The 18,923-nt window shown below is 42.4% G+C and overlaps 1 protein-coding gene across 2 annotated transcripts in view; it reads right to left on the bottom strand.

The window, feature by feature from the left end:
• Positions 1-345: 345 nt before the first annotated feature.
• Positions 346-18,923, bottom strand: part of POLD1 (DNA polymerase delta 1, catalytic subunit) — a 120,567-nt gene continuing 101,989 nt past the window's right edge. For both annotated transcript variants that reach the window (XM_075840166.1, XM_075840167.1), the window contains 3 exons: positions 11,534-11,586; positions 10,716-10,813; positions 346-981 (listed from right to left, as the gene is read on the bottom strand). In XM_075840166.1, coding sequence (XP_075696281.1) covers positions 885-981; positions 10,716-10,813; positions 11,534-11,586 — 248 coding nt within the window. In that variant the 3' untranslated portion in view covers positions 346-884. The remainder of the gene's footprint in view (positions 982-10,715; positions 10,814-11,533; positions 11,587-18,923) is intronic.

The following is an 18,923-nucleotide window of genomic DNA, read 5'->3' as shown; positions in this document are numbered from 1 at the left end:
TCGCTGTAAACATTTTTGTGCACTTGTCCGGTATCCAGAGCCTGTCAGAAAAATACTACATGCAGCGCAACGCACGGGGAAGTCCAGCATCTAATCTGATGCTTTGGATGCCAAAACTATATGGAAAGCATAGGATCAGTTCTGCCAGCAGTTTCCCCCATTCATTTCTGTACCACACCGGTGGGAAACAAAACTTGATTTCCGGACATATGTGAAGGGTGCCCTAAGTGTGACCAAATTAATGCAGGTTTTCATCGGTCTTATTAAAGGACACCAGAAAAGAAGGACACCAGAAATGTATTTCTATAGATCTGCCCAGTTAATGCAAAAATAAGACGTAGCATATAAGACAAAACAAATTTTTATTCAATATTGGTACAAAAAAAATTACAAATGTCTCCACTATACGTGAATAAAATACCAAGCTATAGTGAAAGTCTAAAAAAAAATCTGCAAGAAAATAATTTGTTTGCCAGTGACTTCAATAAGTCTCACATCCTTAAGTAACTAAATTAAACTCCACAATACAGACCGCAATCAGTCCGTGTAACAGACACTAGCAGTGTAATGGCTAAAGTATAGAAGTTACTTACACCGATGCAAGAGAAGAACCCAAGATTAAGTTCACAGTCTATTTAGTCCTGGGTCCATCTAAAACCCAGATAGGACCTTCGAACCAGTTTCCTTCAGGTCATCCACTTGAGTGCAAGAAACATAATAAAATATCGGCGAGTTTGTTGATGATCGAAGATGTGAAAATCCTACATTTCATATTTGATTAACTCGGGTCCATGTAGGAGTTAGTTTCTGGTGGCTAACTCTTGACCCAGTATTGTAGTCGAGTCTGTGTTTAATTTTTGGTCTTCACATGAGGGTTATGGTGGTTACCAGGCAGGAGGTCCAAATCGCCAGATCAGCTTCTCTTGGTCATCAAGGTCTTTTTGTACCTTCTTTCTCATGTAGAATATGGGACAGTCACGACTGTGAAGCAAAGCAGAAGGATTTACAATGGTATAAAGTGTAGGTTAAGAATTATTTTAAACTCTGTTGATTGAAGGACAAGGCCGGATAGTGATATTTACTTCTTTTTTTTTAGGGCAACCAATTTTGGTAGCCCAGCTTATTACTTCTAGATCAGATTGCTTTCTTATGTGGACTGGAAACATCTCCACTATCCTAGGGACACTGGCTGGAAATTGACTGGTTATTTGGTCAATTATTAGCTGTCAAAATATTGCACACATGTTCTAGTAGATGGTCTGTCACGCGAACACATTATAGCCTGTGTTTCCTATTTGGTGGAATAGCCAAAGCATAGTGAAAGTGTATTCCAGGAATTCGGTTCACTTTTCTTGCAGGGAGGCTTCTCAGAAGTCTATATTCTTTATTTAAAAAAATAAATAAATGCTATTTGCACTTAGGCAGGAGGCGGTGTCTGACATGTCCTCTCCATTGAAGTGAACAGAAACCTTAACCCCTTCCCGCTCCTTGACGTACTATTACGTCATGGCAGCTGTATCGTTCGCGCTCCATGCCGTAATAGTACGTCTCGGGAGTAACGGCCGTTTCGGCCGTCCTCCCGACACATACAGGAGCTGTGACGCTGCTGTCTTGTTCAGCAGCTGTCACAGCTCCTACAGCGGGGACCGATCGCTGTGTCCCCGCTGATTAACCCCTTAAAAGCCGCGTTCTATAGAGATCGCGGCTTTTTAGGGGTTAAGCTGCCATCGCCGGCCTGCTACGCGATAGCGGCCGGCGATGGTGACTATGGCAACCGGACACCAAACAATGGCGTCCGGCTATGCCATAGACGGAAGCCTAGTGGGTCCTGACAACGTCAGGACCCACTATGCTTGCTGTCAGTGAGTAGCTGACAGTTCTAATACACTGCACTACGCATGTAGTGCAGTGTATTAGAATAGCGATCAGGGCCTCCTGCCCTCAAGTCCCCTAGTGGGACAAAGTAATAAAGTAAAAAAAAAGTTAAAAAAAGATGTGTAAAAATAAGAAAATAAAAGTTTTAAAAGTAATAAAAGTAAAAGTCCCACTTTTTCCCTTATCAGGCCTTTATTATTAATAAAAATATATAAACAAACAAATAAACTATACATAATTGGTATCGCCGCGTCCGTAACGGCCTGAACTACAAAATTATTTTGTTATTTATCCCGCACGGTGAACGCCGTAAAAAAAAATATTAATAAACCGTACCACAATCACAATTGTTTGGTCACTTCACCTCCCAAAAAATGGAATAAAAAGAGATCAAAAAGTCGCATGTACCTAAAAATGGTACTGATGGAAAATACAGTTCGTTACGCAAAAAATAAGTCCTCGCACGGCTTTATTGATTGAAAAATAAAAACGTTATGGCTCTTAGAATAAGGTAACACAAAAAGTGAATGATTGTTTACAAAACGTATTTTATTGTGCAAACGCCATAAGACATAAAAAAAAACTATAAACATCTGGTATCGACGTGATCGTATCGCCCCGCAGAATAAAGTTAATATATCATTTATAGCGCACGGTGAACGCTGTAAAAAAAAAAGTATACAAAAACAATAGTAGAATTGCTGTTTATTAGTCACCACGCCACCTAAAAATGGAATAAAAACTGATCAAAAAGCCGCATGCACCCCAAGAAAACTACAATGGATTCCTCAAGGGGTCTAGTTTCCAAATTGGGGTCACTTTTGGGGGGTTTCCAATGTTTTGGCACCACAAGACCTCTTCAAACCGGACATGGTGCCTAATAAAAAAGAGGGCTCAAAATCCGCTAGGTGCTCCTTTGCTTCGGAGGCCGGTGCTTCAGTCCATTACCGCACTAGGGCCACATGTGGGATATTTCTCTAAACTGCAGAATCTGGACAATAAGTATTGAGTTGCGTTTCTCTGATAAATCCTTTTGTGTTATAAAAAAAATGGTATAAAAAGAGTAAATTTCACCTCTACTTTGCTCTAAATTTCTGTGAAACACCTAAAGGGTTCATAAACTTTCTAAATGCTGTTGTGAATACTTTGAGGGGTCTAGTTTCTAAAATGGGGTGTTTGATAGGGGTTTCTAATATATGGGCCCCTCAAAGCAACTTCAGAAATGAACTGGAACCTAAAAAAATAAATAAATGAGGCAATACTTCGCTTCTTACATTATACTGATAATGAGCCGTGCCCACTCCGAGATGACCCCAGTTTTGACCGTTTGTATAAACGGAGACCCCTATTAGACCGTTCCAGTGCCCGGTTTTCCCAAGCATACACCCCCGAGAAGTGTTTTTCTATTGATGAGTCCCTGGTACATTTTAAAGGGAGGGTTCAATTCCGCCAGTACCTGCCAGGTAAGAGGGCAAGGTATGGCGTGAAGATGTATAAGCTGTGCGAGAGTGCATCAGGGTATACCTACAGGTTTAGGATATATGAAGGAAAGGCCACCCCCAAACCAGACTGCATCCTGGACTACAATAGGTACATGGGAGGGATGGACTTGTCAAATCAAGTCCTGAAGCCCTACAGCGCCATGCGGTGTAGTATAAGAAGCTGGCCGGGCACATCATACAGATGGCTTTGTACAATGCGTATGTGCTACGTCGATGTGCAGGCCAGAGGGGAACTTTCCTGGAATTTCAAGATCTAATCTTTAGGGACCAGGAAGGGGGGGCGCATCGTACCAGGGCAACACTTTCCAGGAGAAGGTCCCCAAACCGGTGGAAAGGGAAAGAGTCAAAAGAGGTGCAGAGTCTGCTATAAGAGGGGGATAAGGAAGAACACAATATACCAATGTGACACGTGTCCCGAAAAACCAGGGCTCTGTATAAAAGATTGTTTTAAAATGTATCATACATCCCTTGATTTTCAATTTACCCTGATGCACTCCGCACAGCTTACCCCCCTCATCTTTCCCTTCTGAGCCCTGCCGTATGCCCAGGCAGCTGATAACAGCCACATGTAGGGTATTGTCGTACCCAGGAGAACCCACATTACAATTTAAGGGGTGTATATCTCCGGTGGCGCATGCTGGGCACACTATATTGGACACTGAAATGGCATATACATATATAAAATTGCAAATCTCACACTGCACCATCTGCTGCGCATTATCTTTTACACAGTACCTGTGGGGTCAAAATGCTCACTACACCTCTAGATGAATGTCTTAAGGGGTGTAGTTTTTAAAATGGGGTCACTTCTCGGGGGTTTCAACTGTACTGGTACCTCAGGGGCTTCTGCATACATGACTTAGCACCAGAAAAGCTCCAGTAGGCCAAATGGTGGTCCTTTCCTTCTGAGCCCTCCCATGGGCCCAAAGGGCAGTTTATCACCACAAATGGGGTATTGCCGCACTAAGGACAAATTGGGCAACAAAATGGGGTATGTTGTTCCTTGTGAAAATAAGAAATTTTGATCAAAAATGACATCTTATTGGAAAAAATATCATTTTTTTCATTTCACAGCCCAATTCAAATAGGTGCTGTGAAAAAACTGTGCGGTCAAAATGATAACAAAAACCATAAATGAATTCCTTGAGGGGTGTAGTTTCCAAAATGGGGTCACTTCTGGTGGGTTTCCATTGCTTTGATACCTCTGGGGCTCTGCAAATGCAACATGGCACCCGAAAACCAATCCAGCAAAATCTGGACTCCAACAAACACATAGCGCTCCTTTCCGTCTGAGCCCTCCCATGGGCCCAAACGGCAGTTTATCACCACAAATGGGGTATTGCCGCACTAAGGACAAATTGGGCAACAAAATGGGGTATGTTGTTCCCTGTGAAAATAAGAAATTTTGATCAAAAATGACATCTTCTTGGAAAAAATATAATTTTTTTCATTTCACAGCCCAATTCAAATAGGTGCTGTGAAAAACCTGTGCGGTCAAAATGATAACAAAAACCATAAATGAATTCCTTGAGGGGTGTAGTTTCCAAAATGGGGTCACTTCTGGTGGGTTTCCATTGCTTTGATACCTCTGGGGCTCTGCAAATGCGACATGGCACCCGAAAACCAATCCAGCAAAATCTGGACTCCAACAAACACATAGCGCTCCTTTCCTTCTGAGCCCTCCCATGGGCCCAAACGGCAGTTTATCACCACAAATGGGGTATTGCCGCACTAAGGACAAATTGGGCAACAAAATGGGGTATGTTGTTCCCTGTGAAAATAAGAAAATTTGATCAAAAATGACATTTTATTGGAAAAAATATCATTTTTTTCATTTCACAGCCCAATTCAAATAGGTGCTGTGAAAAAACTGTGCGGTCAAAATGATAACAAAAACCATAAATGAATTCCTTGAGGGGTGTAATTTCCAAAATGGGGTCACTTCTGGTGGGTTTCCATTGTTTTGATACCTCAACGCCTCTTCAAACCTGGCATGCTGCCTAAAATATATTCTAATAAAAAAGAGGCCTCAAAATGCACTAGGTGCTTCTTTGCTTCTGGGGCTTGTGTTTTAGTCCACGAGCGCAGTAGGGCCACATGTGGGACATTTCTAAAAACTGCAGAATCTGGACAATACATATTTAGTAGTGTTTCTCTGGTAAAACCTTCTCTGTTACTAAAAAAAAATTGAATAAAATTGAAATTCAGCAGAAAAAATGAAATTTGCAAATTTCATTTCCACATTGCTTTAATTCCTTTGAAATGCCTGAAGGGTTAAAAAACTTTCTATATGCTGTTTTGAATACTTTGAGGGGTCTAGTTTTTAAAATGGGGTGTTTTATGGGGGTTTCTAATACATAGGCCCCTCAAATCCACTTCAGAACTGAACTGGCACCTTCAAAAAAAGGCTTTTGAAATTTTCTTAAGAATATGAGAAATTGCTGTTTATGTTCTAAGCCTTGTAACGTCCAAGAAAAATAAAAGAATGTTCAAAAAACGATGCCAATCTAAAGTAGACATATGGGAAATGTGAACTAGTAACTATTTTGGGTGGTATAACCGTCTGTTTTTCAAGCAGATGCATTTAAATTCTGAAAAATGCTATTTTTTGTAAATTTTCTCTAAATTTTGAAATTTTTCACAAATAAAGACTGAATATATCGACCAAATTTTACCACGAACATGAAGCCCAAAGTGTCACGAGAAAACAATCTCAGAATCGCTTGGATAGGTTTAAGCATTCCGACGTTATTACCACATAAAGTGAAATATGTCAGATTTGAAAAATGGGCTCTGAGCCTTAAGGCCAAAACTAGGCTGCGTCCTTAAGGGGTTAAGAGGAGGATTCTGCACACTAGCTTTTAGGCCATTCATGACTTCATGCAGTTGTTCCTACCTCAATAAAGGAGTGCTTTCCCCTACAGATCCAAATCAAGTAGACAAATAAGGCATGTGTGTGACTAAGGTCTGATGGCCACAACCATATCACGGCTTTGGAGAGGTCAGAGAAAGGTATGGGCCTATACTGTACCGGCGTAGGCGCATAACTACTGTACAAAGGCACCATATGGTGGCACATCGAGACTATGGCGCCATAATGCAGAACAGCAGGAACTGTGTGTGCTACCGTACAGGCTTCATGCTCACAACTCTGGAGGTGTTGGTATGCTTGGGTGGCCTGGTGACTAAAGATAGTTTCTATAGCCCCTACAATGGCTGACTATGGATGCCACTTCCTGTTCCCAGTCACAGTAGGAGAAGCAGCTCTAGGCTCAGAAGGCAAGAACAGGCTGTAGAATTCAACATGGCTGTATCTCTCTCACCTGAATGGATGCCAGCAAGGGTCTATACATACTAGATCATTGCAGGCTCAACAAGAAAAGTCAGGGTCTGCCCACATCAATACAGGAGTATATAGGCAGCTTTAATGCTAATTGTTTATGAATCAATGAAAAGTATATTATTAGGAATTTAAAAAAATAAAAATACGCTTTTGCATAGAAGCTAAAAAATGTTTTTGTGCCAGGACTAACAGAAACCAGGATAAAATGTTACGTCAACTTCAAAGAATTCTGAACAAAAAATTAAGCACACGAGCTCGCATAGATTTCAATAGAAAGTCATACAAAGCTTGTCCTGGTCAGAGAATTCTAGCATTTCAATTAAAGTGGGATTTCTACTTATAATACTTAAAGAGGCTCTGTCACCAGATTTTGCAACCCCTATCTGCTATTGCAGCAGATCGGCGCTGCAATGTAGATTACAGTAACGTTTTTATTTTTAAAAAACGAGCATTTTTGGCCAAGTTATGACCATTTTTGTAGTTATGCAAATGAGGCTTGCAAAAGTCCAAGTGGGTGTGTTTAAAAGTAAAAGTCCAAGTGGGCGTGTATTATGTGCGTACATCGGGGTGTTTTTAATACTTTTACTAGCTGGGCGCTCTGAAGAGAAGTATCAGCCACTTTACTAGCCCAGCTAGTAAAAGTATTAAAAACGCCCCGATGTACGCACCTAATACACGCCCACTTGGACTTTTACTTTTAAACACACCCACTTGGACTTTTGCAAGCCTCATTTGCATAACTACAAAAATGGTCATAACTTGGCCAAAAATGCTCGTTTTTTAAAAATAAAAACGTTACTCTTATCTACATTGCAGCGCCTATCTGCTGCAATAGCAGATAGGGGTTGCAAAATCTGGTGACAGAGCCTCTTTAAAAGGGAAATTTTAGACAACACCAGAGTTTCCCATGTGATTTCTTACATGAAATGATGATCTGTCTGAAGCCACTGCTGTCTCTTCTGTCATTCTGCATTATAAGAGATCTGCTGGACTTTTCCTGGGCTGTTGCTTAGCAACAGTCCATGTATGCACTGGGTGACAACAGCAGATCGTCATAATACTGTGTGATCTATAGTGGTCACAGAGACAGCCTTTGGGCCTCTTCCTGTATAGAACTTGCACAGTCATTTATCTTGCCACCCACAGAGGAGCCCCCCAGAACTGCAGATAGGTGCCAATTAATGTTGCTACTCTCTGCTTACTGACATTGGAGAGCAGTGTAATGAAAGGGGAGTGAAGATTCAGAAGAAAGCAGATGGGTGGGTGACAACGCGATGGACACTGTAATGGTTATTAGTGGTCGTCACCCAGTAAACCTTAGCAGTGTAGGAGGCCAAAATAACTCACAAAAGGCCAATGTGAATATTAAAAAGAAAATGACAATACATCGTTATACAGGTTGAAAAAAAGACACTAATCCATCAAGTTCAACCTTTCTTTCTCAATAAATCACCCGTCATTTATTGCTTGATTAATTATAACCCTCAATGCTATTCGTCAGTAAATAAGCATCTAGACTTTTTAAATGCTGACATAGTATCTGCCATCACTACCTCCCGGGGTAGGGCATTCCAAAGTTTGACTACTCTAACTGTAAAGAACCCTTTCCTATATTGATGTCTGAAACGTCTTTCTTCCACACGCAATGGATGTCCCCTGGGCCTTTGTAGAGTCCTTGGAAAGAACAGATAATGTGCTAGTTCTTTGTATCGATCACACATATACAGGTTAATAAGATATTCTTTAAGGCATCTTTTTTTAATTTCAATCTGAACAAGCCCAATTTTTCTTGCCTTTCATCGGAAGACAGATCTCCCATTTAATTCAATAATGTAGTCTGCCCTTTTTTTTTAACCCTTTCGAGCTGTACTATATCATTTTTACAAAAACTAAATCCCATATTGAAGATTTGGTCTTACAAGGGATTTATACAGTAATACTACATTGGAATCACAGGTTTTTATACATCCTAAAATCTTATTTGCTTTTGCAGCTGCTGCCTGACATGGAGTACTGATGCTGAGACAACTGTAAGATCTGCATTTCGAGGTCATCCAAAATTTTTAAAGGGTCCAGTTTATGCTCTATTCTTTAATAACCACTGAGGCAACCCAACCTTACTGCTGTAATATAGCAATGAATGCCAACATGCCTCATAGTATATATCCTACCACTCTGCTGTTACTTGTTGTTCAAGAACACCCGCGAGGTCACATGCTGACACTCCTTGCATTATGACACAGCTGGCAAACAGAACATGGACTCAATAACTTCAACTATCTCAAGCCAATAAATCAGTGCCAGTTGTATGCGATATTCATTTTATCCCATGACATTTTTATTCCCGCAATTAAACACGTTGCGTTTTCCTTCATCTTATATCTATGCAAAGAGGGTGCACGTCCCTTTAGCTGCATGCACAAGTTTCAAAGTACACCGTATATGTTCCAATCGATTAAAGGGTAACTAAACGTTCAACAAACCTCTGACATGTCACTGTCACCCCCCCAATCAAAACTACTGACATGTCACTATGACATTTATGAAGTTTGTTGAACGTTTAGTTACCCTTTAAAGGTCCACCCCCCAAAAAAGGAGAACCTGGTCCCCATTCCCCCCAGAGAAGTTGATTTGCATGCCATTAAAGAAAATGGAAAACACACTCCGCTGTTTTTATATCTTCCATTTACTTCAATAGACGTATGATCACATGCGCGTGGCCAATTGTGCTGGGTACGATGACTGTGCATCCCTGTTCTCGGACTGCAGGAATCCCCGAGCTCCTGACAATTGCTTTGCCGAAAAGGTACTTGGCAGAATAATTCATTTAAAAGAGGCTGATCACGAAAACAATACCGCATGTCTGCCCGCTTACTTAGTGGCTCTCCATTGTGGCTCATAGAGGGAAGTCCTGAGTGTGGGACCCACTTTTATTACAACCCTATACCCTAATAGGGCATATGGATAGTGTTTGTGCTGATGAAACAGTATTTATTATAGATTCAGGATATACAAAACTGTGTTTCTGAAAATAGATGAACAGTATAAATCAAACAAGGGTCACACGTAAGCACCAACTGAAATTCCTGTGCTATCCACAGTAAATAGAAATTAAAATCCAATTGCCCATAGCCATATACCCCCACCCCCGATTTACTTTTACGTACGCTAATTTATGAATGCTGTAAATTTAAAGCTGTTCGGAAAGAAAACAAACCTGCCATAAAGCACCGTGGCTGTCAGTCTCCCTGCCTTTTCTCATAGACCTTTGTACCCAAGCTACACATGGGGTGTCTCTTCAACGGCTCTCTGTAGCCAGCACCTGCCACCAGGCCCTGGGCACTGGAAGAGACAGTTTTCCCTCAGCTGCAGTGATAAGGGATCTTTTGGGAGCCATATTCTAAGCATACATGTGCAGAGGGCCATATTTACCCCACCCCTGGCAGCTGGTGAGCGGAGCAGGGAATTTGTAGCTGGATAAGCTCCAGTTTGTTTTTCCCTTGGGAATTTTGAATGGTCTATAGAGAAGCACAGATTAGAGGTGGATACTGTACGAAAGGGAGAAAACCCAAGTATGATGAGGTGTAAATCGCTATGTGAAATCAATGCAATACCAATCTAGACAGTCTAGTCTGTTATCAATAAGGAACAGGTGTCATACAGACTAATGTTAAGTTACGAGGTCAGGAGTAGATCAAGGAGATCATTATACAGCAATGAAGGCGGCAGGAATGTTCTGATCACACTGGCACCAAGAGGTCCAGCCATAAACACATACTGGCAAGGCCTGAGCTGTTCTCAGCCCTCACAAATGAACCCGAAGGTATGTAAAGGTGAGGTCCGAATAAGCAGTTTTTAATGCTATGACAGATGACATAAGGCGATGACAGTCAACTGTATGATGGCCCCAAAAATAGGTCATACAGCTTCCATAAATAAAAACCTTCCGCATTATGCCCTGTTAAAACCTCACATCACTTTTCCACTATCCTCACCTTGTGCATAGGACGTCCTCGTGTAAACTTCCCTGACAGCGCTGGCATTGTGTCCAGAGGCGAGAGAACTTCTCTTCCAGAGAACCAAGGTGAGCGACCTGCAAGAGAGGATATAAGGAAGGGCTCAGACGCTGCCAAACCAGAGTCTTTGTTGCTGTTGTGAAATGAAGCTTATTGATAGTTGACGTTTGCTATGAATTTTGCTAAAATGTCATTACTTCCATGTAAGATATGGTGTATCTAGAAATCAGATGGTGTATCCAAGTAAAGATCTGGATTAGAAGACTGGTCCATATATATATATATATATATTTCAGTAGCACATTGGAAAAAAATAAAATTTGTGCCATATCTGGCAATCTAATGTCTCATGACCGTCTTATAGTACCAAATATTCCAAAATAGGCAGAAGGAAATACATTTGCTCCACTTTTAATACAAAATTCTGTGGTTAGAATTGATTATAGATAGATAGATAGATAGATAGATAGTTGCCCCTGGGGTTTTTAGGATCTTTTGTTACGGCAGTCCGGTAGGTTTCCCCTTCAGCAGAAAGGTAGTATTACATGTTGCCCATTTAAATTATACATGAAGTAGTCCAAGATTCAGGTGCCTCTCTTTGCTGCGGGTCTCCAATCTGGCTAATGGGTGGGTGGTGGGTTCCAAGTTTTTCCAATATTGCTTAATAGGCACCCCCTTTAAATGTTAACATTGGGAAAATGTTGAGATTTTACCACAACTCATGCAAGACCAAATGTCACCGTGTTTTCCCAGTATAATTACCACATCACCACAAGCTACCTTCTCCGATCACTCACCTCCTTCTGATGAAGCTCAGATTCTCTCTTCTTACAGTAATTGCAAACCGCACCTTAAAGAACAAAACAATATCGAGATAAAAGGAACACCTAAACATATGTAGAAATAAGATACAGAAAGAAGATGTTACCCATGAAGGATTTAGATTGAGGAGTCATGATGGCAGGAGGTTCTCTGATGGAGTTGTATATATGGATGAGCTGCATTCATAAGATAAGGGCACATGGGATTTGTTTAGGAATTCAAGGACTCTTTGGACAGGTATTTAAACTAGTAAATGGGGTAGAAAAATATTTTTCTGTCCTCACACACTCATGGTTAATACAGATCGAGTTGGATATATATATATATATATATATATATATATATATATATATATATATACATACATACATACACATACATATACACACACACACACACACACACACACACACACACACACAGGATATAAAAAGTCTACACACTCCTTCATGTTACAAAGTCAGTGCAAGATGAATCCTTTCAGAACTTTTTCCACCTTTAATGTGACCCATAATCTGTACAATTCCATTGAATAAAAAAACTGAAATTATTCAGAGGGAAAAAATAAAAATAAGGAACAAAAATAATGTGGTTGCATGTGTGTGAATGCACTCTTATAATTGGGGATGTGGTTGTGTTCACAAATAGCCAATCACATTCAAACTCATGTTAAATAGTAGTTAGTACACAGCTGCCATTATTTATAGTGATTCTGAGTAACACCATATAAAGTTCAGCAGTTCTAATTAGGATTTTCCTGACATTTTCTTTATTGTACGTTACAGCAAAAGCCATGGTCCATAAAGAGCTTACAACACATCAAAGGGATCTGATTGTTGAAAGACATCAGTCAGGAGAAGGGTACCAAAGAATTTCCAAGGTATTCGATATACCATGGAACACAGTGAAGACTGTCATCAAGAAGTGGATTACATTTGTCACAACAGCAACATTACCAAGAACTGGACGTTCCTCAAAACTTGATGAAAAGACAAATATTGGTCCGGGAGGCTACCAAGAGGCCTACAGCAACATTAAAGGAGCTTCAGGACTTTCTGGCAGGTACTGGTTGTGTAGTGCATGTGAAAACAATCTCCCGTTTTCTTCATACGTCTGGGTTATGGGGTAGGGTGGCAAAACGGAAGCCTTTTCGAAAAAATAAAAAACATGCAAGCCCGGCTATGTTTTGCAAAGAACTACATCAAGTCTGCCAAAAGCATGTGAGAAAACGTGTTATGGTCTGATGAGACAAAGGTTGAACTTTTTGGCCATAATTCCAAAAGGTTTGTTTGGCGCAAAGCCAACACTGCACATCACCAAAAGAACACCATACCCACAGTGAAACATGCTGGAGGCAGCATTATGGAGCATGGTGGAGGCAGCGTCATGGAGCACGGTGGAGGCAGCATTATGGAGCACGGTGCAGGCAGCATTATGGAGCACGGTGCAGGCAGCATTATGGAGCACGGTGCAGGCAGCATTATGGAGCACGGTGCAGGCAGCATTATGGAGCACGGTGCAGGCAGCATTATGGAGCACGGTGCAGGCAGCATTATGGAGCACGGTGCAGGCAGCATTATGGAGCACGGTGCAGGCAGCATTATGGAGCACGGTGGAGGCAGCATTATGGAGCACGGTGGAGGCAGCATTATGGAGCACGGTGGAGGCAGCATTATGGAGGACTGTGGAGGCAGCATTATGGAGCACGGTGGAGGCAGCATTATGGAACACGGTGGAGGCAGCATTATGGAGCACGGTGGAGGCAGCATTATGGAGCACGGTGGAGGCAGCATTATGCATTGGGCTGTTTTTCTGCAGCTGGAACTGGGGCTTTAGTCAAGGTGAAGGTAATGACGAATAGTTCCAAATATCAGTCAATATTGGCCCAAAACCTGCAGACCTCTGCTAAAAAGTTGAAGAGAAATTTCACCTTTCAGCACGACAACGACCCAAAGCAAAACGACCAAATCAACAAAAAAAATGGCTTCACCAGAAGATCAACGTTTTGGAATAGCCCAGCCAGAGCACAGACCTGAATCACATTGAAAATCTGTGGGGTGACCTGAAGAGGGCTGTACACAGGAGATGCTCTCGGAATCTGACAGATTTGGAGAATTTTGCAAGGAAGAGTGGGCAGCACGTAATAGGCATATGCCCTGGGAAGACTTGGGGGCCAATTTCGGGCCCCCAGCTGCTATGGCATCCCATCAGAGGTCCACGATTGCATTTGCGGGCCGCTGATGGGTGAGAGGGAGCTCCCTCCCTCTGTAAATGCTTATAATCCCGCGTTCGCTATCGACCGCGGCATTTAACGGGTTAAACGGCCACGATCTAAGTAAACTTCGATCGCGGTCGTTGGAGCAGGAGCCTGCACGGGACACCCATGCAGGATTTCGACTGAGCCGCCGTAAAAAGGCGACAGCCTAGCCTAAGGCCCCTTAGTGACCGCCGTGAAAAGGCGTATTCGTGGTCACTAAGGGGTTAAATTAATTTTCTTTACTTTTTGCTTTGTTCACATCTACGTTGTTCATTTCCATTGTTCTGCTTTGTCATAGGGGCCGAACAACGAAAATTATGGCAGTGCCAGGTCCATCACATGATGAACACCAATAGCGCCTGACGGACCCCATTGACCAAAATGGGGTCCGCCATGGTTTCTGTCATTTTGACGGACAAAATAGCGCATGCGGTGCCATTTTGTGTGGCATTATTTACCTAAAATTGGAAAGCTTCTTTAACACGGAGAAAAAAATTTAATTGATGATTTGAAAGGCTGCACACATGGACACTGTTTTTTTCGTATCCTTTTGCTATGTAGTGCACACTGGGGGGGGGGGTCAATTCCCTTCTAAATGCCTTTCACCCTAAGGCAGGGTTCACACGAGCATGTTCAGTATGTAAAATACGGACCGTATGTCGGCCGCATTTCCCAGACCGAATACACTGCAGGGAGCCGGGCTCCTAGCATCATAGTCATCTATGACAACTGTCCCATACTGAAAACGTGATTACAGTGCGGTACAGTTATCCCGCAGCGAGGCAGGGACTCCTAGCATCGTACATAACTATGATGCTAGGAGCCCGGCTCCCTGCACTGTGTTCGGTCCGGGAAATGCAGCCGACATACGGTCCGTATTTTACTGACCGAACATGCTCGTGTGAACCTGGCCTAAAGCCTCTGCTTGTACTTAATTATTTTTCTTGTTTGGTTAGTGTTTAGTCAGTCACTGCTTAAAAAGGGGTTATAGGAGTCTGTATTGTTCCCAGAAACAGCGCCACTTTTGTCCATGGGCTGTCTTTGGTTTTGCAGCTCAGCTCCATTAAAACAAATATTGCTGAACTGCAATACAAGACACAGTCTATGGACAAGAGTCGATGTTTCTGGAAAAATGCAGACTTGTTTTTCCTAATCTCATAAAACCCTTTAAAGGGGTTGTCCAGTCCCTAAAAATTGATTGTCTATCTAGCTGATGGGTCGGTGTCAGACTCCCGGGACCCCCTGCCGATCACCTGTTTTGAAGGGGCCGCAGCGCTCATATGAGCGCTGCTTCCCCTTCATTTCTTCTTGCTCACTGCGAGTCGTCGATACGCATGGAGCGGCGATTCACAGGCATTGCAGCCTTCTTCTCCCATTCAAGTAAATCGGGGAAGGCTGAAATACCTGGGAATCGTCACTAGATCTGTGTCGAAAATTCAGTGAGCAAGTAGAAAAAAAAGGGGGGGGGAGCGGCGCTCGTATGAGCGCTGCAAACCTTTCAAAACAGCTGATCGGCAGGGGTCCCGGGAGTCGGACCCTGACCTATCAGCTATTGATGGCCTATCCGGAGAATGGGCCATCAATTATTAGGGACTGGATAACCTCTTTAACTAATCACTGCTTCCCCAGATACCACATAGATAAAACACTTATAGAAATTTCACTATATAACATGCGGCAGATTTGTTGCAGAAATTTCTGGTACTGTCCCGTTCATCTTGCAGTAATCCATGCACATGCTGCAGAAACAACTCTTTTCACATGTATGGAATGGAATTTTGCAGCAATATCTGCACCGAAGCTGCTGTGTGTGAACATGCGGGTAATATGTGGCTGATATGGCTCGGCTGAACCTACGTGTTGACCGTTAGAAGGTGGTGGAAACCTCTGGCATCACTCAGATGACACAATCAAACTAGACAATTAAAATCCAGCTGGTCCACAGTATGCCTCACAGACCACGCACATCCGAAAAATGGCATGTAAACCCCCCTCACGCTCACATAGATTGCCCTCGAGCGTGGGACAGCAGAGTGTCAAACCCAATGGAAGCTACGATGTCCCAGCACAGATGGTCTATGTTGAAAGTCTCCCGTCACACAGTTCTGCTTTGCAGCTCATTGCAGAACTAGAGGGTTAAAACCCAAACTGAGAGTCAGCAATTTTATGGGATGCAAAAGTTTTGGTTCGGACTGTTTCCTGCCACTTAGCCGACATCCATAATACCACACGCTCAGCAAATTTATTTTCAGAAAGATCCCATTAAAATAACATTTCAGTAAAGTCACCAGTAAATATAAATCCTTCTGTTTCCCTCTTCTGTGAAGCTGTTAAAACTTCTATTCAGCGAATTCTAAGTTGTGTCCATTTTTGAGAAATCTGGGTGACCACTAATATGTCCACCGTTACAGCTGTAACAGGGGTGGTCACCCGGCTATTCCAGACTACTAAATGGTGAGGGTATGTTCACACGCTAGCTGTCATTTACGGCTGAAATGACAGCCTGTTTTCAGAAGAAAACAGCTGCGTCGTTTCAGCCGTAAATGCTCCTCCTCGTAATTTACGAGGCGTCTGTGACGCTCGTATATCTTGAGCTGCTCTTCATTGAGTTCAATGAAGAACGGCTCAAATTACGTGGCAAAGAAGTGCCCTGCACTTCTTTGACGAGGCAGTATATTTACGCGTCGTCGTTTGACAGCTGTCAAACGACGACGCGTAAATGACAGGTCGTCTGCACAGTACGTCGGCAAGCCCATTCAAATGAATGGGCAGATGTTTGCCGACGTATTGTAGCCCTATTTTCAGGCGTAAAACGAGGCATAATACGCCTCGTTTACGTCTGAAAATAGGTCGTGTGAACCCAGCCTGAATGTTTCTAGTTCTGCAGTGATACATTCCTCGCACCTGTAGGCAGGTTTGCCGTTTAGGTGTCTGGGAAAGCTGGGTGACAACCAGTGCACCAGCTGAAATGGTCAGTTTATGAAAATAGAGATGGCAGGAACAGAACTACTAAGAAAAAGCAAGGGTGATTGAAGGTCTTATATGTTTATTATCTTAGAGGAAATCCCATTTAACCCCTTGCTGACCTGTGCCTTAATAGTACAGTGCAGGCAAAAGTACTATTACAGCACACTACTGGTGTCCGGACAGCCACACGCCGCTCTGGGTTTAACCCTATGTTTACGATCAAAGCGGAGGGGGATCCCCCTAAGATCGTGTTACAGGGAATCCCTGATACAATCTGTACCCATACTGTACATGGCCAGACAGCCCAGCGTCCATTGCCTTTATTACCTATTGTAGCACATGTTCAATTGCTGCTCCACACAAACTCCCCCTTACTGTGTTCGGGTGGTTTGGGAGCAATGGGAAACTCTGGACCCCCATACTAGGGTTCGGTGGGGGCTCTAGTGGTGGGGGCTCTAGTGGTGGGGTCCCCCAGTGATCAAACATTTGTCACCTTAAGGGCTTGTCCACACATTATGGAATTCTGTTGAATATAGAGTATTTTGCTGCGTTTTTCTCAATGTTGGGAGATTGTGACATCAATGAAAAATTCAGCAATTCAGTCGACTTTCCACAGCAGGAATTGACGCGCTGCGGTCCGAAAAATACGCACCACAGGTCAATTTCTGCTCGGAATATTTACGCAGCGTGTGGATGAGATTTGTTAAATCTCATCCACTTTGCTGCTACGTATTCTGCTGCGTTTTTTCCGTCCCCAATTCCGTCCCCTTCAAACTGGCCTAGGCTTTTAGGGATTAAATTCCACTTTCAAAGCGGAAAAACTCTAGTGGTCAGTCCCAGGTATCTGCAGTGATGTAGGACGTATTTTAGCTCAGAATTAACACACATATATATATATGTGGTCGGTATCTTTTTTACATGTTTATCTCGTTACGATGAATAGGATTTTCATATTGTCACTTGAGTTGGAAAACAAAAGAATCACCTATAAAAAATAAATAAAGGCCCTTTATATCCGCTCAGCCCGTAGTAAAATCATATATTTGTTTAGATGTCTCCAGAATTGTACATGTAAGTGGAGGGAGCCGAGTAGGACTGGAACAATTCACCTCTGTGTCCTCACAAACTCTGTCCATGTGTATGTGTAGTCCAAGTTTTTTCCAACTTCACTCATATTTTATTTTACATGACAACATACATGGAGCATATAAAAGCAAAAAGTGTCAATCAAAACCAACATAATGGGGAGCAATGTATCAAAACTGATGAAGGGAAACGTGTTCAGCGTGGCTCATAGCAACCAATCAGACTGCAGCTTCTGTTTCCCAAAGGGCTTTAGAAAAATAAGAGCTGGAATCTGATTGGTTGCTATGGGTAACAGCTTCACTTTTCCTTAGCACCAGTTTTGATAAATCTCCTTTAAGGAGTCTTATTTACAAAAATCAACGAAAAGAGAAAAACCAAATCAATAACCAAGGACATCACTACAACAATGAATAAAGATCACATAAGTAAAGGCAGCCAAAGATCAGAGACATCAGTGAGATCAGGCCTTTGGCATGAACATGCACATTTAGCGCAGTCAAATTGGAGCAGATAAGCGGCTACCAGATACTTCTGGCACCACTTGTCTATAAAACAAAGGGTCAGACAGGTAAAAAGGTTACCTGCTCTAACAATGAAAAGTGAATGGGGAAGATTTATCAATTGTGTAAAAAGAAGTATGAATTTATGAGTTGGAGAGACACTTCTGCTTATGATATCTCAAGGCTAGCGCACTTTACATCAATATTTTGCACTTAAAAAAGGCACGCATAGTCCTACGTCAACACTTGTTTTTAACTTTTATAACCAGCCAATCAGACAGGCTATATAAGTTAGGGCTCATTCAGACGAGAGTATCTTGTCCGTGTGACGGCCGTTAAAACATCGGCTGTCACACAAACTCATGTATTTCAATGGGGCCGTTCACACGGCCCTTGTTTCAATGGAGCGTGTGAAGGGTCCGTGAAAAGATAGGACATGTCCTATTTACCCGCGTGTCACACATCCCTCCATAGACTCTAGTCTATGGGGGATTCGTGACAATGCGGCCCGCACGGTTGCACCTCGGACATGAATAACTGCAGTTTTTCATGTCC

The sequence above is a fragment of the Rhinoderma darwinii genome, chromosome 10 (genome assembly GCF_050947455.1).
Source record: "Rhinoderma darwinii isolate aRhiDar2 chromosome 10, aRhiDar2.hap1, whole genome shotgun sequence".
In the NCBI taxonomy this organism is placed as follows: Eukaryota; Metazoa; Chordata; class Amphibia; order Anura; family Rhinodermatidae; genus Rhinoderma; species Rhinoderma darwinii.
The sequence above is the reverse complement of the archived record's forward strand: the minus strand, read 5'-3'. Positions and strand labels throughout refer to the sequence as shown.